The sequence below is a fragment of the Narcine bancroftii genome, chromosome 1, assembly GCF_036971445.1.
Source record: "Narcine bancroftii isolate sNarBan1 chromosome 1, sNarBan1.hap1, whole genome shotgun sequence".
Lineage (NCBI taxonomy): Eukaryota > Metazoa > Chordata > Chondrichthyes > Torpediniformes > Narcinidae > Narcine > Narcine bancroftii.
The window spans coordinates 197,786,393-197,810,475 of NC_091469.1; the positions used below are offsets into that span (position 1 = coordinate 197,786,393).

Sequence of the window (24,083 nt, forward strand, 5' to 3'; positions counted from 1 at the left end):
GAATGTGGTGAATCTGGAATTTGTTGCCACAGGCAGTTGTCTAGGCCAGATTATTGGGTATATTTAAAGCAGAGATTAATAGGTTCTTGATTAGCCAGGGCATTAAAGGTTATGGGGAGAAGTCCAGGCAGTGGGGCTGAGTGGAAAAATAGATCAGCTCATGATTAAATGGCAGGGCAGACTCAGTGGGCTAAATAGCCTATTTCTGCTCCTATACATTGGTCTTATGACCTAGAATACATATCAGAATTCTATGCGTAGGATGTTGAATAACATTCAGTCAAATCCTGAATCTTACTAATTACACTGGACAACAAAGATTTTGCTTCCTGTACACTTGCAGGTCTATTTTATGGATTTTGGGCTGCTGATCACGAAAGACACCTTAAAATTTTCCTATCTTGTCATATTTTAAATCTACTTCAACCATACAAAATCATCCCCTAGAGAAGATCACCTATAACCTCAGAAAGAGGTATGATGTATTTTCAAGAATATGGAATTCATACCTAAGATACATTGGGGTAAATCTTTAACGATTGCCCCCTCTCCTGTCTCTTCCACCCACCCACCCCCCTCAAGTGCTCGCAGCACTGAGGACCCTAGCTAAGTCAGGTTATTTGTCCCTTGATGGGAGTGGGGTTTATCCTAGGTGAAGCCAATCTTTTCTTTTTCTTATTATTTCTCTTTTCTTACTTTTTCTGTTTCTTGGGGGTGGGAGGGTTCCTCTTTGTTCTTCTTTCTCTCTATTATCTTTCTACTATCTTTTTCTCCCTTTGGTTCAACATGGACATTGAATTTGCATTTTTGTAGTATTATTGTAATTTTGCTTTCTTTATAATAATTAAATCACATGTTGACTTTTTTTCTCACTTTAATATCAACATGTGGATCGATATTTCTATTTTATTAATATTGATATTGATGTTTTACCTTTTGATTATCCTTCATTTTGACTGCGCGCAGATTGAAAATTCTCAAATTAAAATATTCAAAAAAAAGCGTACAAAATCATGAATTGCAACACATCATTGAAAATGCATTTTCTGCATTCGTTCTTGGACTTCTTCCCTGCTGGTCTTGGTGCAGTCAGTGACGAGCATTGTGAAAGGTTTCATCAGTACATTGCACCCATAGAAAAGTGATATCAGGGCAATCCTGGCTGACTATTGTTGGACACTGACATGAGAAGCATTAGAGGCTAAATAAAAATTAATAAAACATTTTTAGGTTATTTGAACTAATGCAACGTGTCAGCATCATTATGCAATTAAACATGCTAAATTCAATAAAAGTTACTTTAATGTTTCTCCAACTTCCTAAGCGATACATGAAATATGAAATTATCTTTGTGTTCAGCTTGAAATTGTCTATTCCATTCCCCATTTTTTTTTTCAGGTTGTAAGCCTTTTGAAAAATTTGTTGTTCAGTTTTAGCACTTCACATTGGTTTTCACTCTCACTGTGTAAAATGTTGAATGTTTTCCTAACATTGGCAAGGAATAATATATAATTCACCCATACATGGTCATTAACTAAAGTATTTAAGGTCAAAAACAATGCAATTTGTTGTATTTTTGCAATGTTTGTTTACATATTATATTTTATGCAACATTTTTCAATGAGGGATTATGTTGTATCATTGTAATAGAGAGGCCTGTTGAGCTTAACCAGAAAATTAAAGATCTTGGTATGATCAGAATCAGAAATTGTTGTCATGTACATATAGCAAAATTTGTTGTTTTGCGACAGCATTACAAGTGCAGATATTGCTACAAATAACATTTTGAAACAAATAAAGGAATTAGTTCAAAAGAGGAGAAAGTCTATAATTCATTGTCCATTCCGAAATCTGATGCAGAGGGCAGAAGCTGCTTTTGTATGGTTAGGTGTTTGTCTTCAAGCTCTTGTATCTCCTTCCTGATAGTAGCAGTAGGAAGAGGGCATGGTCTTGGAGATGAGGGTCCTTGAGGATAGAGGTTGCTTTCTTAGGATGACACCGCTTGTAGATGTACTTGATGGAGTAAAGACTGATGATCATGATGGCGCTGGCTGAGTTCACGACTCTGTGTTGTCTTTTCCTGCCTTGCACATTGGCACCTCCGTACCAGAGGATGATGCAACTAATCAGAATGCTCTCCATGGTACATCTGTAGCAATTTGCAAGAATTTTTGGTGATATACCAAATCTCCTCAAGCCTCTGGTGAGCCTTCTTCATGGTTGCATCGACGTGGAAGACTCTGGATAGATCTTCAGAGATGTTGATACCTAGGAATGTAAAGTTGTTCACCCTTTCCAATGCTGACCCCCTCAATGAGGATTAGTTTAGTGTTCTCCTGAATTCTCTTTTCTGAAGTCCACAATCAGTTCCTTTTAAGGTTGTTCCTGTGATTTCCAGAAAGATGAGTTGGACAAAAATGTCGCAATCAAAGGTACATTTATTGAACACACGGGAAACAGAGGAAATTGTCAAACAATACTTAATTTCTCTACTACTTTATAGCTACATAGACACTCACATCAGACCCAGGTTGGACTCTGATACCAGTAGCCACCTACCTTCTACAGAGAATGAGACAAAAATTATAACAGTGCTAGCAGGCACAAGGGACTCTGATACTTGTGATTGCTTACCTTACCACACTCTCCGCACGTGTACACACTTCACAGACAGGGACTTTCAAACTCACTCCTGATTCCCTGTACCAATGGGGGTGCGGCTCTCTGCAGACACTGGTCTATCGCAGTTTTATGGCTCAACTGTATTGCATGCCTTGCCCACGGCTCCTCCAGCTATGTCCACAGTAGCAACTAGGCAAGGATGGCTCAGACCAAGAGGCAGAGAGAGTGAAATGTGGCATGCTCTTATATTTATATGGTTCTGAACTGGGCATCTGTCCAATGATGACACTGAATCATTTAAATGAGTCAAAGGTAAGGTGTGCACCAATGGGTGGCCAGAATCCAACCTTGATTGGCAGATGATACGACCTGCGACTAGGTTTCAGACAGGGAGGTCATGTGATCCACTGCAATCCACAATATTCCAGACAGGGAGAGCACATGTTCCTCCACAATTCACCCCTCGAAATTCACATCACTCGCCAATCACTACAAGCACAATGAATAAACTGCAAAATCTGAGCAAAATGTTCTGTAAAATCGTATCTAAAATGACTCAAATCATGAGAATCGATATAAACACAAAGTTTTCTGTACGATGCACAAGGCATATAAGCAAACTCGATGACAACGCCTCACTGGTTCCTCCCTGACCAAACAGGGTCTTGGTTCCCGATGGAACAGAGTACTGTGGGAACTGCTCCCCAGTGTGAGAGAGGAGGGAAGTGAAAAGAAAGTTGTCTGTTCACTGACTAGCATGTCTGGTTTCTCTGGCTTAGCTGGCAGATGGGTGCACCTTTACCACCAACATCTGTGAGGAGGCAGTGCAAGGTCATCCATAAGGTGCCAAAGCCCTCTCTTGACTTCACATTTGGGTGCTTCCTCTGCACAGATGCCCGTCGCCATGCTATCCGATGGTGAGGCAGGAGGCATGGTGTACCCATACTGTCATGGGGGGCCCCACTTTTCTTGGACGTCATCTGACACCTGCTCACGTTCCCTTTAAACAGTTGCCACACATGCCTGTGTTGGTTCTCTGTAAACGATAGCCAGGAGGAATCAGGACTGAACTGGCCATATTCATGTGTTTTAAATAAAGGCTGCTGAAGCACCCAACACATGGGAGATTGGTGGCTTTTATGGGGAGGACTGGAGGAATGCTGACATTACCATGTGATTACAAAACACACACCCATACACACCTACACACATACACATCCCTGCACACACACGCACACACTCCACACACAGACTCTCACATCAAACATTTCCTGCTCGAGGATGATTTGCAGCATTGTAATTAAAAGCTGATACTACAAGATGCTGAGACTGAGCTGAAACATATCAGTGAAGAGTAACCGTCACAGTTCAGGGTTCATTAAAAATTTCCATAAACAAAGGCAGTAATTAAAAGGTGCATGACAAAGGTTGTGAATGTTGTTAAACTGGAATTTCCTGTGAGAGAGTCCATGGTAGCAGCTCTTGCCATCAACTGAATGAAAGAATCCTTGAAACTCCTGTGGAAAGGTTCATACCTACAGCTCCTGCTGCTAGTTTTCTGTACAATTAATAACAACACGTCCTGCTGCTAAAACAAGCTGGGGCTGATGGCTGGAAGACCATGAAAATCAGTGAGGGGAATTGCAGCAGTTTGTTGTGTTTTTTTTTAACTATTTATTCGTTCAAAAAAACAAATAATACATGACATTCTTCTTTGGCTTGGCTTCGCGGACGAAGATTTATGGAGGGGGTAAATGTCCACGTCAGCTGCAGGCTCGTTTGTGGCTGACAAGTCCAATGTGGGACAGGCAGACACAGTTGCAGCGGTTGCAGGGGAAAATTGGTTGGTTGGGGTTGGGTGTTGGGTTTTTCCTCCTTTGTCTTTTGACAGTGAGGTGGGCTCTGCGGTCTTCTTCAAAGGAGGTTGCTGCCCGCCGAACTGTGAGGCGCCAAGATGTACGGTTTGAGGCGATATCAGCCCACTGGTAGTGGTCAATGTGGCAGGCACTAAGAGATTTCTTTAGTCAGTCCTTGTACCTCTTCTTTGGTGCACCTCTGTCACGGTGGCCAGTGGAGAGCTCGCCATATAACACGATCTTGGAAAGGCGATGGTCCTCCATTCTGGAGACGTGACCCACCCAGCACAGCTGGATCTTCAGCAGCGTGGACTCGATGCTGTCGGCCTCTGCCATCTCGAGTACTTCAATGTTAGGGATGAAGGCGCTCCAATGAATGTTGAGGATGGAGCGGAGACAACGCTGGTGGAAGCGTTCTAGGAGCCATAGGTGATGCCGGTAGAGGACCCATGATTCGGAGCCAAACAGGAGTGTGGGTATGACAACGGCTCTGTATACGCTTATCTTTGTGAGGTTTTTCAGTTGATTGTTTTTCTAGACTCTTTTGTGTAGTCTTCCAAAGGCGCTATTTGCCTTGGCGAGTCTGTTGTCTATCTCGTTGTCGATCCTTGCATCTGATAAAATGGTGCAGCCGAGATAGGTAAACTGGTTGACCGTTTTGAGTTTTGTGTGCCCGATGGAGATGTGGGGGGGCTGGTAGTCATGGTGGGGAGCTGGCTGATGGAGGACCTCCGTTTTCTTCAGGCTGACTTCCAGGCCAAACATTTTGGCAGTTTCCGTAAAGCAGGACGTCTAGCGCTGAAGAGCTGGCTCTGAATGGGCAACTAAAGCGGCATCGTCTGCAAAGAGTAGTTCACGGACAAGTTTCTCTTGTGTCTTGGTGTGAGCATGCAGGCGCCTCAGATTGAAGAGACTGCCATCCGTGCGGTACCGGATGTAAACAGCGTCTTCATTGTTGAGGTCTTTCATGGCTTGGTTCAGCATCATGCTGAAGAAGATTGAAAAGAGGGTTGGTGCGAGAACACAGCCTTGCTTCACGCCATTGTTAATGGAGAAGGGTTCAGAGAGCTCATTGCTGTATCTGACCCGACCTTGTTGGTTTTCGTGCAGTTGGATAACCATGTTGAGGAACTTTGGGGGGCATCCGATGCGCTCTAGTATTTGCCAAAGCCCTTTCCTGCTCACGGTGTCGAAGGCTTTGGTGAGGTCAACAAAGGTGATGTAGAGTCCTTTGTTTTGTTCTCTGCACTTTTCTTGGAGCTGTCTGAGGGTAAAGACCATGTCAGTAGTTCCTCTGTTTGCGCGAAAGCAACACTGTGATTCTGGGAGAATATTCTCGGCGACACTACGTATTATTCTATTAAGGAGAATCCTAGTGAAGATTTTGCCTGCAATGGAGAGCAGCGTGATTCCCCTGTAGTTTGAGCAGTCTGATTTCTCGCCTTTGTTTTTGTACAGGGTGATGATGATGGCATCACGAAGGTCCTGAGGCAGTTTTCCTTGGTCCCAACAAAGCTTGAAAAACTCATGCAGTTTGACATGCAGAGTTTTGCCACCAGCCTTCCAGACCTCTGGGGGGATTCCATCCATACCTGCTGCTTTGCCACTTTTCAGTTGTTCAATTGCCTTATATGTCTCATCCTGGGTGAGGACCTCATCCAGCTCTAGCCTTAGGGGCTGTTGAGGGAGCTGGAGCAGGGCGGAATCTTGGACTGAGCGGTTGGCACTGAAAAGAGATTGGAAGTGTTCTGACCATCGGTTGAGGATGGAGATCTTGTCGCTGAGGAGGACTTTGCCGTCTGAGCTGCGCAGCGGGCTTTGGACTTGGGGTGAGGGGCCGTACACAGCCTTTAGAGCCTCGTAGAAACCCCTGAAGTCGCCAATTAAACATGAACATGAACTTTTTTTATATAGAAAAAAAGAAAAGACCCCCCCCCTTCAACCATCTCTTTAAGGAGAGCCATAAAAAAAGAAAGAACATTTTAAAAAAGAATTAAATATTCATATTAAAATCTAATCAATATAAATTGAAATGTAAATATTCTGAGTATAACAGCCACTTATTAATAAAAAAAATTATAATTATCATGCAAAACATATGCAATTTTTTCCATTATTAAACAATATTTCATCTCATTATGCCATCTATTAATATCAATCATATTTGTATCTTTCCACGTATGAGCAATACATTTTTTCGCTACAGATAAAGCTAAATATACAAAAGCAAGATGGAATTTATCTAATCCCAAGCCTTTCAGAGGTTGCAAACTACCCAATAAAAATACTGTTGGATCTAAAACTATTTTAATCTTATACAGATATTCTAAAAACCATTGAATTTTCTTCCAAAAAGATTGTATATGCATACATAACCAAGCAGCATGAAAAAAAGTTCCAACCGTATCACCAGATCTAAAACACAAATCTGATTCATTAAAACCATACTTTTTTAATTTTTCAGGTGACACCAGTTTGTTGTGTTGAATTGGAATTTGTCCTGCAGGGTGGTTTTCCATAAAGTTGTGTTGTCTTTGCCCTGGTGGGTGGGTGGGAAGTTTTCTTCACTTTCTCTTGGAGAGTTTGTTAGGATGGAAACACGATAAAGACATCTCTCTTCGGAATATAATCCACCGAGTGCTTCCTTGTTCCCGAGCAACAATCTCCTCCTTTCTGGGTAGACCCATACCCCCCCAGACTCCTCAAGGTCCTGAAGATCTACTTCATCTACCTTTTGTGGTGTTGATGTGGTTAAATGTTTTGAAAGCGGGTCCCCCTCCCCATGTTGTGGGGCATGAATTAAAATGGTCCATCTCTTCTTGCACCACACTGAGCCACCCCTCATGCATATGGTCGAGTGTCAGTATGTGCAGCTTTTGCTTGAGGAGATCATTCATCCTTTCATTAGTCCTGACGCTTGTGGGTGGAAGAGGATGTGCAACAGCCACAAGATACCAGTCTCTATCACCCTGTTTTGTACATTATACTCCACAAAGTATGGGCCTTGATCAGACTGTACTTCCCATGTGCTCCATAAATAGAGGAGAGGTATTTCAGTCCCCGAATGGTGTTGCCCCACTTACAGGGCACTGCCGCCAGGACACCAGAGTAGATGTCCACCATAGTCATATGAAGGCCTTTCTCTTTTGACATAGGAGAGGGCCGATATAGTTGCCAGACTTGACCCTCTCCCGTGCCATGCCATGCCAAATGTGCCCCGGTGTATGCTAGCCCTCCAGTTTAACCTGCTGGTACGTGAAGTAATTGTCTACCGACGTCCGGGCCTGTTATTGGGTTAATGCCACTCCTAATCCCTCTGTCTACCACCGAGTTCCGTCTGACCCTAGGTGACCGCTCTTCCTGTGATCCTACATGCCAGGACACCAGAATCTACATCATTGGAGTGGGCGGGCTGTGCAGATTTGCACTGCATGGTCCAGGGCGACATTGTGAATGGCCTCCGCTGTGGCCCTGTTGATTTTGGAATCCACATGGTGGACAGTGAGCGTCCTTTGCCCAGCCTACTCCCAGATGTACCTTCAGTACCGCTGACTTCATAGTGGGCTATTATGAATCTCCCAGCCCATGTCGTGCCAACTAGGCATCCACACCGCCTTCCCGTTCGCCACAGCCCACAAGTCCTTGTAGATAGGGGGAGAACCTGTTGTTGCTTTAACACGAGTGCTACCATAGCCTGCTCTGTGAGCTGGTTGGATCCCCCCCATCCCTTCCTGAGTCAGGGTCTTACCACTGCCGGGATGCAGAGCCGCTGCTTCCTATAGGTGCTTCTCATTCTTCCACCGACCTGAGCCACCTGTGAACCAAGCTTGCTGCTGCTGTCCCTTGGAGAGGGAGTCGAACGGCTGGCCCCAGTATAAGGGGGAAGGATAGACAGTGGGGACCTTGGGAAGGGGAGGGACATGATTTTCTCATGCCGCCTGCTGACTCCTCCTGGCCTAGTCGGCAATATTTCACTGCCACTTAACAATAGAGGAATGCTGAATGCATCCTTCTTTGTGGGTGGCATAGGAGGATTTAATCCACCACATAATGGGCAGGTGAGGCCAGAGTACGATGGTCTCATTGGCCGTGTGATGCTCCATGACGAGGAGAGCTAAATAACATGCCAGGAGCTGCCGTTCGAAGGGGATGTAGTGAGAGGCGATCTTGGGGAGGGTCTTTGTCCAGAAGCCAAGTGGAACTCTGCAACCATTAATTTTCTGCCAGAGTCTCCACTTGGCTATTGTGGTGGCTGAGACCTGGAGTTGAAAGGGGAATCTGGTCTGTCAGGAGGCTAGCGGCAATGCCTGCTCCATAGCCTGTTTTGCTGTATTGAATGCCAACTGCTGCTCAGGGCATCAGAGAAGTGTGGTCTTTTTCCTGGAGCTGGTATGTAGCAGATGCAGCAGCACGGCAAGATGGGGGCTGGGCTATCACGAGTAGCTTGAAAAGCCGATGAAGCTTCAGGTTGCAGGGCACTGCTGCCTCCGGGATATTCCTCTGGCCTGAATGCTACTGGATTCCCAGGAAAAGGACTGTCTGGCTGGGACCCTGTATTTTTTATGGAGAGTAGATATGAGCAGGGCTGGACTGAGTGTTAAAGGGGGTATTGGGGTAAAGTGGGGGGTGGAGGTGGGTGGAGTCCAACATTCATATACTTGCTCAACTTGCAGGGGTGGGGATGGGGGGAAAATGGGTGTGCTGGTGGATGTTGGTACCTGCCGAATGAACGTTAACCTCCTCCATCCTTACAACGTAGCAGCCAAAAGTGCTGCTTTTATTGCGTGGAGTCACTAGCCTGTGTCAAGCTAGACACTAGTGATGCCAGTGGGGCTGGGTCTGATGGCGAGCGATGACTGCAAGCATATGGGGGCATAGCACCTTGCATGAGGAGGCAATGCATGGAGATGAGGGAGTCCACTGCCTGCACTGTTGTCTCTTCCGTGGGGCCCTTGATCAGTACAGGTACTCCTAAACTTATGTTCATCTGCACATACAACCAATTTTTAAAAAAATATATATACATATATATAAAATTTACGTGGTTTATATTGCATCTTGATTTCTGTGCGTATGTGTGAGAATTTGGTTGGTGCATGGATGGTGGGTGCATGTATTGGAGTTTAGTTGGTGCATGTGCGAAAGTTAATGATGCAAATTCAATATCATAAGGGTGCTTAACTCTCGCACATGCACCAACCAAACTCAGCTGAGATAGGATAAGAATACTGCGTAGTGGGGGGGGTGAGGTGGGCGGGGCATTTTTGCAGCTTTTTCCTACTGTATTCCTCTCACATCACCAAAGTGGCAGAGGTAGAGATGTCATATATACGGGCACGGTCTACACTGACACATGTTAGGGCATAGTACATGTCCCTGGGGGACAAGGGGAATGGACACTCACCATTCTTGCCATTACCATGCCTGTTTCCATGTGATGAATCTGTGTGGGTACCCCTTGAGTGGGTGTCCGCTGTTCTATGTATTCTAGCCCTCCAGAAGGGCAATATCTTTCCAGCCTATCAATTGAGTTAACCTGCATGGCATGGCTTGCAGCCACAACGCTAAATGGCTGCCTCCCTGGCTATCATTGGTCCACCCAGGGATTTTATATTCTGACCCCAGAGTTCCCTTACAGTTTGTGGATTGCCTCCTGCCGCCTCAGTTGGTTAGCAGATACACGATAATGCATGCACCCTACAGGACACGCATACACACACACACACACACACACACACACAATCTCTAACATGATTAGTACTCCACATGTGACCCACTGAAACTCTTTGAACCCTGTCACAGTGCCAATTGTGTTTGGGAAACTATTAGGTTCGGTGGGTTCACAGGGAAATGAGTCTGGACACGAACGTTACAATGAAAGGTAACTTTATTGAACACATGGGAAGATGTCAAATGATATTTAGTTACTCTACTATTTAATAGTTATATACATTGGACCCATGTTGGATTCTGATACCAGTGGACGTCTATCTTCTACACAGTATAAGACAAAAATGTAACAGTGTAAGCAGGCACATCTGGCACAAGGAACTCTGATACCAGAGGCTGCTTACCCTACCGCACTCTCCCAACTTTCAAGTGCATTCCCTATTCCCTGTTCCAATAGGGGTGTGGCTCTCTGCAAGCATTGATCTATTGCATTACTACGGCCCAACTTGTGTAGTTTACACCTTATCTGTGACTTCTCCAGCCACGTCCATATTAGCCACCTGGTGTGGAGCGATATCTGGGGCTTGAACCAAGAGGCAGAGAAAGAGAAATGTGGCACGTGTCAATGTTTATACTGTTCTGAGCTTGGCAATTGGTCAAAGATTACACTGAATCATTTAAATGAGCCAACAGCAAGGTGGCAAGGTGTGCACTAATGAATGGCTGAAGTCCAATCTTGATTGGCAGGTGATGTGACTTCTGACTAGGTTTCAGACGGAGGTCACGTGATCCTCTGCAATCCACAATATTTCAGTCAAAGAGGCCACATGTTCCTCCATAATCCACATATAACGGATACTGTTCAACTAGCGGGTCTCTCTCACTCCTGTATGCTACCTCAATGCCATCTGTGATTCTATCAACAACCATGGTGTCATCTGCAGATTTGAAGATGGCATTTGAATTGTGCTTTGCCACACAGTCATGGGTTTAGAGTGAGTAGAGGGATAAGCAGGCATCCTTGTGGTGTGCCTGTGTTGGTTGTGAATGAGGAGGAGACGCTGTTTCGCACTCGTATTGACGGTGATCTTATGATGAGGAAGTTAAATATCCAGGTGCAAAGGCAGATGCAGAAGCCCTGATTTTGGAGCTTGTTGACCAGTACTGAGGGTATGATGGTGTTGAAAGTTGAGGTGTAGTTGATGAAAAGTAGCCTAATATAAGTATTACTGTTGACTCGGTGATCTAGGTCTGAGTGGAGAGCCAGTGAGATTGTATCTGCTGTGGAGCAGTGATCCAGGTCTGAGTGGAGAGCCGGTGAGATTGTATCTGCTGTGGAGCGATTTGCACTGGGCCCAGATCTTGGGTATAAGTTAATTCTGGCCATCGCCAACCCTCGAAGCATTTCATCAGAATAGATGTGAGTGCGACTGGACAATGGGCATTGAGGCAGCTCACTCTCTTCTTATGTACTGGGATGGTGGATGCCCTTTTGAAGCAGACAGGAACCTCCAACTGCAGCAATGAGAGATGGAAAATGTCCATGAACACTCCAGCTAGTTGGTTGACACAGATTTTCAGTACCCTGCCATATACGCTCTCAGGACCCTGCACCTTGCAAGGATTCTCCCTCTTGAAGAATGTTCTGATGTTAGCCTCAGATATCACAGGGTCATCAGCTATTTTAAGGAGTCTCTTTGATACCGCTGAGTTCTCCTTTTCAAAGCAAGCATAGAAGGAGTTCAGCTCATCGGGTAGTGCAACATCACAGCCATTTATGATGTTCAGCTTCACCTTGTAGAATTCAGTGTCCTGCAATCCCTGTCATAACTGGTGAGTATCTGACTCTGGTTTTCCTCGAAATTGCCTCTGCTGCTAAGGTAGCCTTCCAGTGATCGTAACTGGACTTTGTGTAGAGATCTGGATCACCAGTCTTAAATGCCATCAACCTTGTATTGCTGATCATTGCATATAGTCTAAGAACATGTTACCTGAATAAGCATCAGAATTTTAACAAGATGGTATGTTAATAGGGCTTTTTTTTGGCCTCTGGCCATTCAGGGAATTACTGCAATTTTTAGAAGAGGTCACCTTGTCTCCATAAAGGAGAAATCCTTCTGATGTTACCTGCAGCTCTTATTTTTAACAGCCAAGGCTACAGATAAGTAATTAGTGCCTCCTGTTCAAATTCATTTATGGAAAATGAAAAATTCAGATGTGATTAAATCTTTAAATAAATATTTCCAATATATATCTGCTATTTTAAGCACACACACACAAGCCATCTTTTCACCTTATTCAATTTTATGTTCATTATCTGTCAAAATGTGAATTTTAGTGATGTGAAAGAAATACTAACTACAATCTCTAAAATAATCTTTGGTGTACATCATATACTTCTAATTGGATGCACTTTATGAACCAGCTGAATTATGCTATAATCATTTGTCAGCAGAAAATGTGATTCTGAGGTATAACCTTTAATTTAATGGCTTTCATTGTGGTGAAAATGCTGACGAAAGATTTACAATAGATGATATCCTAGTGAATGTGATTTTAATTGCAGCGCTAAACTACCCTGTCCCACTTAATCATAGTGTCATGAAGCACAACAGGCCCTTCTGCCCACTGACTGCACTAACCATCAAATGCCTGTCCATACTAATCTTATTTACTAAGATTTTTCCACAGCCTTTTAATCCTTTGCAGTTCAAGTGATCCTTTAGATACCCAAATGTGGTAAGGGTCTCTGCTTCCTCCATCTCCTCAGACAATGCATTCCAGATTCCAACCCCACCTTGAATGAAACATCCTAAATCTTTGTCCTCTGGCTTTAGCCATCTCTGCTCCATGGAGAAGCTTCTTATTATCTCCCCTATCTCTGCCACTTATAATTTTGTATGCCTCTATCAGGATCCCCTTTAGCTTCCTCTGCTCCAAGAAAAACAGAGTGAGCTTAACTGTTTTCTCCTTGTTACTGCTATCTCTTCACTGACTGGGGTTTCTTGCTGTTTTAGTAAAATGAAATTGTTGCAATAGGAATCACACTGCATGTTCTGATTTGTGCACTTCAGACTACTGTTCTACAGTTGTGTCTTTGGTAGAAGCTGTACATTTTTTTAATGATGTTTTCATTGTCCAGGCAAGATTGGTTGTATTTCCTGTTGAGATTAGAGTCTATGAGAGCTTACAAAATAATAATTGTTAAATAAGATGAGATCTTGGGTGAAGGAAAATAATTTCCATATATCCTCCAAAATAAAAGCCAATGAGAAATATACAAATATGGTAAGGATGGGCAGAAAAACAGATGGGAGCTGAAAGGATGCCATTCACTATTAACAAAAAATATTATTAACAAAGCTTTGCTAATTATTTTCTCAATTTGAGGCAATAAGATTTAATTGGATATGAACTGTGCGCCTGCTTGACGTTGCGCTCTGGGGTATTTAAGGGAATTTTTTTTGGTGCTGTGCTCTGTAAAAGGCTCTTGGTGATGTTGTATTTATTGGATAATATTGACGACACAGAGAATATTAGATCTTGATGCTTCGATTTTGAATTTTTTTTGAGACAGGAATCTAAAGTTCTGTGTACCTGGTGTTTCCCAAGTGACAGAGAATTGGTATTCCTCATTCACCTTGCATTCAGTTGCTCAGTCTTTTCTTCACAGGCTTGCCCATGGAGATTTCTGTCAAATCCATGTCTGATCCAGTAAGATAATTAACTTAATTGAAAAATTGTGTTTTTAATCAGATGCTAACTTTGAGGAGCTACCTCACATGGCCCTTTCAGGTTGAAGAGAATGGTTTAATTCTGTGGTAATACCCAGAGAAGAGCAGCATAATTAGGATTTCTTTAAATATAATTTATTAACATAAAAAATAAGTATTATTCGAGTCAATGTCAAACATTGTAGTGGAGCAAAATTCTTACTAAAAATTGCAAATTTCAGAGCAAGTGAACATTATATATAACTGCAGGTTTTCAGATTTCTAGCATCTATACTTCCTTGTGTTTATACAATTCATTATATAATTCATCATACAGAAAGAAAGTTAAGAGTGGCTGCATACACATAAGAGAGAGGGCAAAAAAGGACGTGGAACTGTGTATTTGATGGAAACACCTAAATTTTCAGATGATCATTGTCTTCAACTTTTATTAGCAGTGTGTTATGTGTGTGCCTGTCCCTTTGCATTTATGGTCTCTGCCATTGTTTCTGCAGCAAAAATTGGTCCTTTTTTTTGTACAGTTGATTACCATGGAAAGAAACATGCCTACTCTCCTGTCAAAGATGTAGAAAGACTGGTTGGAAATGTGGAAGTGTGCCATTTTTCTGATAACTTTCAGTTACAATTGTTGAGAATGTAAAATCCACATGTTGGTTTGAACATTTCACTGATTTATTGTTTTTCATAATTGTGATAAAATCTCTGGACCAAATGTTCTTAATTTTGTCCCAAATGATTTAATGTTCCCAAGCATCATTTGAACAGTCCTGCAACAGGAGACAAGTAGGAAACACAGAGTAATTATTTTCAACTTTGTAATTTTTTCTCCAAGTAGAGAGAAGCTTCACTTGCAACTTAGGCAATGTATAGCTCAACACTTGAAAAGAACAGGTTTTAGAAGAGGTTGAGAATGAAGCCTCCAATCATGAGATATTCACAACACAAACATTTATTGAAAGTTGTCATTGTATTTATGTTTCAAATTTTTTTAAAAATGTTTAAAACTCCATTTGCACCTGATTAAACAGTATCTTTAAACTGGGAACTAGAGATTGTGGAAGGAACCACATCAGACTAAGATTTAGTGTCATGCTAATGTTAACTAATCATATGCCACAATAGCACTTCAGACTTAGAGTTCCTTCTCCCAAGGTATTGCAAAGGATTCCTAAGGAAGGCGTGATGATTATAAGGTAGACTAGTAGTTTGCGATGAGGAACTTGGATCTGTGTGCAGTGAACTGGGATTCACTGGTTAGGGTGCTATGCTGATGGCTGGCCCCGCCTCCCAGCTCCACTCTCATCTGCTCACTTATAACCCTGGTTTCCCACCTAAACCCAGAACCCTTCTGAAGACTACTGTGAGACCTACCCACAGTTACAAGCTAATAAAAGTGTTTGTTCTCCATCCAGTCGTGAGAGCTTTTATTCACGCTACAATTTTATTAGCTTATTCCCTAATGATGGAAGCGCTACTCCAACCAGGTATGCTACTGATAGACCCTTTGTCCCCTAACGCAGCTGAGCAGTTCACATACTGGCTAGACTGCTTCCAGGCCTACCTGAAAATGACCAGAGATGTCTTCCAAATCAATGAACTCAGGAGGACCACACTCATTTCGAGGGTAGGAACGAAAGGGTTTGCAGTCATCAGGGACTGCACTACATATGGTGCTGACATTGAGGCGTTGAAGGCTTGGTTCCTGAAGTCGCAAAACGAGGTCCTAGCAAGACACTGACTCGCTCTACGTCACCAAAGGCCAGGAGAGACCATCGATGACTACCTGTGGATCTGTGGACACTTGCCAAGAAGTGCAGGTTCAAAGCAGCTACAGGCTGTGTTCGTGAGGAAGAACAGATCAGGGACCCTCTAGTCGCAGAGGACTGCCCGAGGTACATGAGGCAGCGACTGCTCAAGTCAGGAAAGAAGGACCTGGCTAACTACGTTGAACTAGCCAAATCGTTGGAACAGGCCAAGCTCGAGAACAACGACCTCAAAGCCAGCGAGCTCGCTCACCCAGGTGACCTCTTCCAAGGACTGGCTGCTCCCACTACCCCAGCTCTACCAGCTGTCGCTTCCCATGCTAGGGAGTGCTTCTTCTGTGGCAAGAGTCAGCATCCTCGATCTTGTCCAGCTAAAGACTCAGCGTGTTCCAGCTATAGCAAGAAAAGGCATTCGGCAAGGGTTTGTCGCCCGAGGGGAAGCCCGGGGAAGTCTGCGGCCTGCACCACTCCTGGATCCAATTCCAGCCCCAAGCCATCTGCTCTGAATTCACCTGAACCCACTTGCTGTGCTACATGAAATCAGAGGGTGGCATTGAGGAAATGGTACGAAAAGGCGGCCATCTTGCCACGCCACGAGGTTAATGCCATCTTACCCACGCAGGGCAACCCAGGACGGTGGGAGCCACTCGAGTGAGGAGTATGGAGTCTCTGGGGACCTTAACTGGATGGTCCGAGATCAGAAACTCCAAAGTGACTGTGAAGGTAAATGGACATTCCACTAAATGTCTAATCGATACAGGCTCGACTGAAAGTTTCATAGACTCATGAATACAACTTAAAGATGTATCCTTCCAATTACCATATATTCCTTGCATCCAATTTGCATTCTATGTGTGTTCAGCAACATTGTATAGTACATGTGTCATTTGAAGGGGGGGGGGGGATTTCTGTAAATTTCACTTGTATATACTTGATGAATTGTGTGCTCCATTGTTATTGGGTCTGGACTTCCTGTGTCACCTTAAAAGTGTGACCTTAGAGTATTCTGGTCCCCTACCCCGGAACGGTTCGAAACAGAAGTCCTCTAAAATCAGAGCCCACATTTAGCCTCTCCATACTGACTAGTGATCCCCCCCCCACTTCCCAAATCTGTCCTCAGACTGCAAACCTATTGCTACCAAGAGCAGGAGGTACAGTACAGCAGATCCAGATTTTATAAAGTCTGAGACACAACGTCTGCTCGATGAAGGTATCATCGAATCTGGCGCAAAGGATATTCTTTACTTTGTCTTCTTAGGTATTGAGGAGAGCGCAAGTGGTAGTGATAAAAGGGGAAAACAAGTCCTATGGCCAAACTATTAATTGGTACACACTCCTGGCTACAAATCCCCTCCCTCAAATTTTGGACATGGTGAATGATATCGCGCAGTATTGGGTCTATTTGACCATCGACCTGAAAGCTGCCCGTCACCAGCTGCTAATCCATTCTGAAGATTGTCCATATATGGCGTTTGAGGCTAACAGTCATCTCTATCAATTCCGGATGGTCCCTTTTGGTATTACTAACGGGGTTTCTATCTTCCAGAGGCAGATGAACAGAATGGTGGATTCTGCTATAATATAGCTGTGGCCTCACCTCGGAAAACCACGACACCAATCTCCACGTAGCGAGAGCCCTAAACCTTGCTTATAACTCAGACAAGTGTGTGTCCAGGACTAAACATCTGGCTAGCCTTAGCTACATGGTGGAGAATGACATCATTGGCCCCAATCCCAATAGGATGCACCCCCTGTTAGAGCTCCCCATTCCAAGGTCCACAAAGGCTTTGAGAAGATGCCTAGGGTTTTTCTCATATTATGCCCAGTGGATCCCTCAATATGCTGATAGGGTTTGCCCTCTCTTAAAAGCCACTAATTTCCCCCCTCTTGGCTGAAGCCCAAACGAATTTTAACCATCTTCAGAACTACATTGTGAAAGCCACCATGCATGCAGTGGACGAGAATGTACCTTTCCAAGTGGAAAGTGACACTTTGGACGTAGCCCTGGCCACTACCCTCAACCAGACGGGCAGGCCAGTTGCATTTCTTTCTCGGACATTACAAGGCCACAAGCTCCAGAACCCTTCTATGGAAAAGGAGGCTCAAGCCATTGTAGAAGCCGAGAGGCACTGGAGACACTACCTGGCTGGTAGGAAATTTACGCTCGTCACTGACCAGCGCTCGGTCGCATTCATGTTTAATAATGTCAAGAAGGCAAAATCAAGAATGACAAGATTGCTAGGTGGAGGATCGAGCTCTCCACCTACAATTATTAACATTGCCTATCAGCCAGGAGCTCTTAATGACCCTCCAGATGCCTTATCCAGAGGAAGCCTCTGCACACACCAGCTAACTGCAGTCTATGCATAATGAGCTCTGCCATCCAGGGGTCACCCGCATGGCTTATTTTGTCAAGGCACACAATCTGCCCTACTTCATGGAAGGCATCAGGGAATGACCAGGTCTGCGCGGAATGCAAGCTGCACTTCTAACACCCCGCAACGGCGCACCTGATCAAGTCATCCAGGCCCTTTGAACGGCTCAGTGTCAATTTTATGGGACCTCTCCACTTCACGAATGGGAACACCTTCTTTCTCTCTTTCATTGATGAGTACTCCCACTTCCTGTTTGCCATTCCATGTTCAGACATGCCCACTTCATCTGTCATAAAGGCCCTCGACTCCATTTTCACCCTTTGTGATCCCAGCTATATTCATAGCGTCTGGGTCTCATCCTTTACGAATGACGAGGGACATCGCGTCCAGCAGGACTACTAGTTACAACTCCCGGGGGAACAGGCAGGTTGAAAAGGAGACCACCACGGTCTGGAAGGCTACCAAACTGGCCTGAAGTCAAAAGGCCTTCCAGAGTCACGCTGGCAGGAAGTCCTCCCATGACGCTCCATTCCATCCAGTCTCTGCTATGTACCATGCCCCATGCTATTCCTCATGAGCTCCTATTCAATTTAAAAAGAAGGTCAGCATTGGGAACTACATTCCCAACCTGGGTCACCACTCCTGGTACAGTCTTTCTCAGGAAGCAAGTGAGGAGAAGCAAGACCGACCCCATGGTGGAAAGGGTGAAACTGTTCCACGTCAATCCCACATATACCTATGTGGAGTACTCAAATGGCAGGGAGGACACCATCTCCTACAGGGACCTGGCACCCGCTGGAACAGAGGGTCTGTTACCTCAAGTCCCCTGCGAGCCACTGAGCTCATTCTCGCCACCTCCAGTCAGGGCCTCGGGAGATCCAGTTCAGGAAGAAAGTGCCCCCTCCACCATAGAGCCGGAGACCCATCCCACCTCTCCTCCCTTACAAGGGGATTAGCATGTACAAGAAGTCCAAGGCCCCCCGGTGCTAAGGAACTCCACCAGGATCTCCAGATCCCCGCTTAAACGTATATTTTTCAACTTTTTTTCTGAACCCATGTTCTCTGTCTTCATCCACAGACCCTAAATTCTACAGTAAGGGGTGAACGCAGTGAACTGGGATTTACTGGTAGTGTGTTGTGCTGATGGCTGGCCCTGCCTCCTGGCTCCATCCCATCTCTGCTCACATATAACCCTTGTTTTCCACCTAAACCCAGAACCCTTCTGAAGACTACTGTGAGACCAATTATAAGCTAATAAAGGCATTTGTTCTCCCTCCAGTCATGAGAGCTTTTATTCACACTCCACTGTGAAAAGAGCTCAAACCTCATAATAAGGCTGTTATCTCAAGATCACAAGATAAAGGAACAGAAGCAGGCCACTAGGCCCATCGAGTCTGTTCCGTGACTCTACACTAAGCTGATCTATGCTCACACCTAGTTCAAATTTCCAAACTTTTCCCCATATCCCTTGATATCCTTACTAATGAGATGCTTATCCATTTCCTGTTTAAATACTCCCAGTGATCTGGCCTCCACCGCTGTATGTGGCAGTGAGTTCCACGACCCTCTGACCAAAGAAGTTCTTCCTCATCTCCGTTTTGTATGGATAACTTCTAATTTTAAGACTGTGACCCCCTTGTCCTTGATTCACCCACCAAGGGAAACATCTTATCTGCATTCACTCTGTCAAAACCTTTCAATATTCAAAATGTCTCTATGAGATCCCCCCTCATTCTCCTATACTCAAATGAATACAGTCCAAGAGCTGCCAAACATTCCTTGCCCTTGCATTCCAGGAATCATCCTGGTAAATCTCCTCTGCACCCTCTACAACAATATCACATCCTTTCTAAGATAGGGGGCCCAAAACTGCACACAGTTCTCCAAATGAGGTCTCACCAGTGCCCCAAGGAGCCTCATCAACACCTCTTTACTCTTATACACTATTCCTCTTGAAATGAAAGCCAACATAGCATTTGCTTTCTTCACACCAATCCCACCTAGTCATTAACTTTTAGGTTTCCTACACAAGGACACCTAGGTCCCTTTGCTCTTCCGAAGTTTGAATTTTATCCCCATCCACACAAGTTCTCTGCCTTTTTAATTCCACTGCCAAAATGCAGAACCATACATTTCTCAACATTGTATCTCATCTGCCATATTTTTGCGTAGTTTCTCAATCTGTTTATATTCTTCTGCAACTTTACAGTTTCTTCAACACTTCCTGCTCCGCCACCTATCTTGGTGTCATCTGCAAATTTGGCCATAAAACCATTCATTCCATAATCCAAATCATTAATCTATAGAGGTTAGAGATGGCTAAAATAAAGTGGGGAAGAAAAACAAAACAAAGGAAGTGAAGGGTTGTAGCGGGCACACAGCATGGTATTGCGAACCGCTACCGTCAATTCACAGACTTACCTGACACATCGCGGGCTAGCAGTGCTGGGTGCCAAAGTTTAGCGAGTGGATCAGATAAAGCCCCTGCCTAATGGCTCATAGCTTTAATCTGCTGGTCCTGTGGACCAGCAGCTGTTCACTAACGAGCTCATTAACAGACAGGGAATAGAAGGTCTGTGTATGTCTGCAATAAACCAGTCTTGAGTTGACTACCTATGTGTGTGTTTGCCTTTATTTAGTAGCATCTACCATAGAAGCTGCTACAGGGTGGTATTAAAATGAAAGTAAGGGCTATGGTTTGGTCTTTTTTTTTAGAAACCAGAAAAGGATGAGTGATAAAATGATAAAGAAGAAGATGTGATAAAGAGTGAGAGTAAACTAGCAAATATTATATAAAAAGCAGATAACAAGTGGACATCTCAATAACAAGTTGGAGAAGTAACTAAATATCATTCCCTCACTGCAACAATAGCCATTTCTTGGAGTTCAGAAGTGCAGAAAAGGATATTCTTTACTTCGTCTTCTTAGGTATTGAAGCATTATCATGTACTTTACATATTTGTTGTAACCATCAATGCTTGGCACACCAAAAATGTTGGATAAAGTCAACATCAGTCAGAAAAAATGTACAATGTTCAGGTGAACGATACAAGCACAATCTGCTCCTGTCAAATCTCAGTATGTATCGCATTTTCTGATTATCTTTTACATTTTCATTTTTTAATGTTCTTCAGTATAATGAGGGAGTTTGCCAAAGTTCCTGATTTCTGTGATAACTACAGCAATTAGGATAAATATATTTCCATGAAATCAATCACTGGAGAAACTCTTGATTAAAACTATTCATCAAGTCTCTCACCAATAGGTCATAAACTGTATCCTATCAATCACGTTCAGTTCATTGCTCAGCTACTAATTGTGGCTGATTATTGTGTGTGACACTGAATGGTGCCATATTACAACTAAAAAAAATCAGTATTTTGGCAATAATATAAAACACACATCAGCAAGCAAATCATGGACTTCACAACATATGGAAATATTTAACTCAAAATTAGTGTTTTGATTTATTTAAATGAACATTAAAATTTTGTACTTTTGATTGAAACTTTATTCTACTTTGTCTTGTGTGTGTGATGAAGTTTGCTAAATATTTTGTGAGCTGTACCATGATATATGTTCCCACCTATTGAGAAAATACTGCAGTTTCTTCAATCTCACTGAACGAACGTGCAAATATTGCTTTCTTGGCTTGAGGTCAATCTCTTATTCTGCAATGGGAAAGAAAAGTTCATATTTAATTTTAAATTGTTAACTGATTTTCAATGACTGAAATGAACAAATATTCACATATTCTAAATGCTCATGCTTTCCAAGAAGAGATATAATCAAGTTCACCCTTTCCCCTTGGGTTAATGTGTACAAGTTGCCATGCATTCCATCCTGAAAATCTTTTCAATTTACCCTCTCACTTGAAGAAAAGTGTCTCTTCCTGCCAATGTTGCATGACATCAAATTAAATTTAATCTATTCAAGTTTATCTCACAAAGGAGGTAAAGATATATGACCAACATTTCAGGCCCAAAACATTGGTTATATATCCTTACCTCCTCCGGACACTGCAAGATTTGCAGAATTCATCCAGCATTTTGTGTTTCCAATAAAATCACAGCGTCTGCAGACTTCCATGTTTCACTTAATTTAAATTGGTTTTTAATTTCAGTTCGCTTGTGCTATTTCTCATTGATAGTAGGAATTGATTTGTGACATGAACATTTAGTTAATGAAAATGTCACCAATCTGTACTGCTTTTAATTTTTATGTCAATGTTGACACATTAAAAGGTATGGTTCCCCTTGAAGGGGACATGATGAACTTTGCTGATTAACATTTTGACAAGATTATTCTTAATACAGAATTATGGACACTATTTTAAAAACAGTTTAACCTGTTGAGTTTCTATAGCATTTGTGTGGTTTTTTAAAAATTATTTCTCAACGTCAGTGCAGCAAATCAGCATGGTAACTGTTTGGATATACACTTGTGGCTGCAGTAGTCTAAGCCCTCAATGAATTCTTCAAACTCCAAGAACATATTTCCAGGCTATGTTGGGCAAGCTTCCTCTGGAAGAGGATTGTTGACAACTCAAATTGGGGAAAGTGTATGGCATAGAATGTTAAAAATAGGTTGAGTATGTAAAAAAGCAAATTGCTGTGAAGATATTGTGTATTTATAAGCTGAAATACTGCAGTCCCACAGCAGAGATTTTTAGATCTGGATTCAAATATTTTTCTGTCACATAAGGATTAATTGCAAGATGGCTCCATTGTAACAATTATTTGTATTTCTTCACTTCCTCTGCTTGAACTTTCTTTGTAAAATTCAGAGCCAGAGCTGAGCTTTATCACACTTTTTTAGGCCCCTTCGCCTGCGAATGCCTTGTCCTCAGTGGACCGCACTGCAGCATGGCTGATGAATATGAACATGCAGTTCATAGATGGTGAAACAGTGGACCCAAGCTCTAAGCACAGGGATGATGTCAGACCTAAAGAGGAACTTAGCCAGATAGAGAAGGTAATGATAATTACCAGACAGAATTCTAACCACGTTCAAAGGTGTTGTTTATCTTTTGCACAACATAACTGCTTTTTCTTTTGTGTATTAACTGTGGGAATAAATATAATTTAATTTATATTTTTTATGGCTAACAAAATTGTGTTCTGGATCTGGGATAGCAAGTCTAATCATTTAAAGGCTTACATTGTTATACTGTTGTTGAAAACAAATAAAAAATGCAAAATGAAGCACTGGAAGCACAGTTGGCCATCTCAAATTGGCTGGTTCAAATTCCTTTCTGTTTAGTGATGTGGTGTATGGTCTTCATCAATTTTGCATGGACCAACTAGGGAATTAGATTGTAATGTGAAATTGCATACTTTTAACATGTAATGAAGTAAAGCTGCAATTTTTGCTAGCTCAGTGGATGTTAATGCAGTCACAGATTGCTGCTGGCCATTGGTTAAAAAAACCAAAAAAAAAATGTCAGCCAACACAGATGGACTGTGGTTATACCAGTAGGAATTCCCTTCAGCGCATCTACTTGAGTTAATCTCCCCTTTCTCATCTCTTAACATGAGCTGAGTTTTTCTTTCAAAGAGAATAAGGGATCATTGGATGGATGTCTTGAATGACTTAGGAGAGCCCTGCAACAAATGAATGGAAGTGATTGATCCTGACTGTCATTTCATTGCATTCACAGAACTAGAAGGACCGCTGAGCCTTCATGTCTATTGCATGATATAATTAGATTTTAGCTGATTTGGTGCCCTAATTCCATTTCTGTGCCCTTCTCTGATGTAAAGTGTATTAAACTTCCTCATATTAGACAATTTCTGAAATACACTTCTGCTCCCATCAATTCATTTTATACATCACATATATGTGGTGAAGATAAAGCCTCAATTTTTTTTAAAACACAAAATTTCTCACCAGTCAAAAGAGACACTGTTTATATTTGTTTTCCAATTTTCTATACCTATTACTGATCAATTTTTCAACTTGACTTCCAATTCTGTGTGCCTTTTTTTCTGTGCTGACAATCTTTTATGATCGGTTATCAAATTCACATTTGGAAATGGATAATAGATGATGTCCATAGACTCA

At 42.9% G+C, this 24,083-nt stretch overlaps 1 protein-coding gene across 19 annotated transcripts in view; it reads left to right on the forward strand.

Annotated features, from left to right (window-relative positions):
- Nucleotides 1-24,083, forward strand: part of LOC138737104 (disabled homolog 2-interacting protein-like) — a 592,760-nt gene that overhangs the window by 545,876 nt on the left and 22,801 nt on the right. For 18 of the 19 annotated variants that reach the window (XM_069887625.1, XM_069887641.1, XM_069887631.1 and 15 more), the window contains one exon: nucleotides 22,839-22,994. The exons of the other annotated variant lie outside the window; for it this stretch is intronic. In XM_069887625.1, the coding sequence (XP_069743726.1) occupies nucleotides 22,839-22,994 (156 nt within the window). The remainder of the gene's footprint in view (nucleotides 1-22,838; nucleotides 22,995-24,083) is intronic. 19 annotated transcript variants of the gene reach the window in all.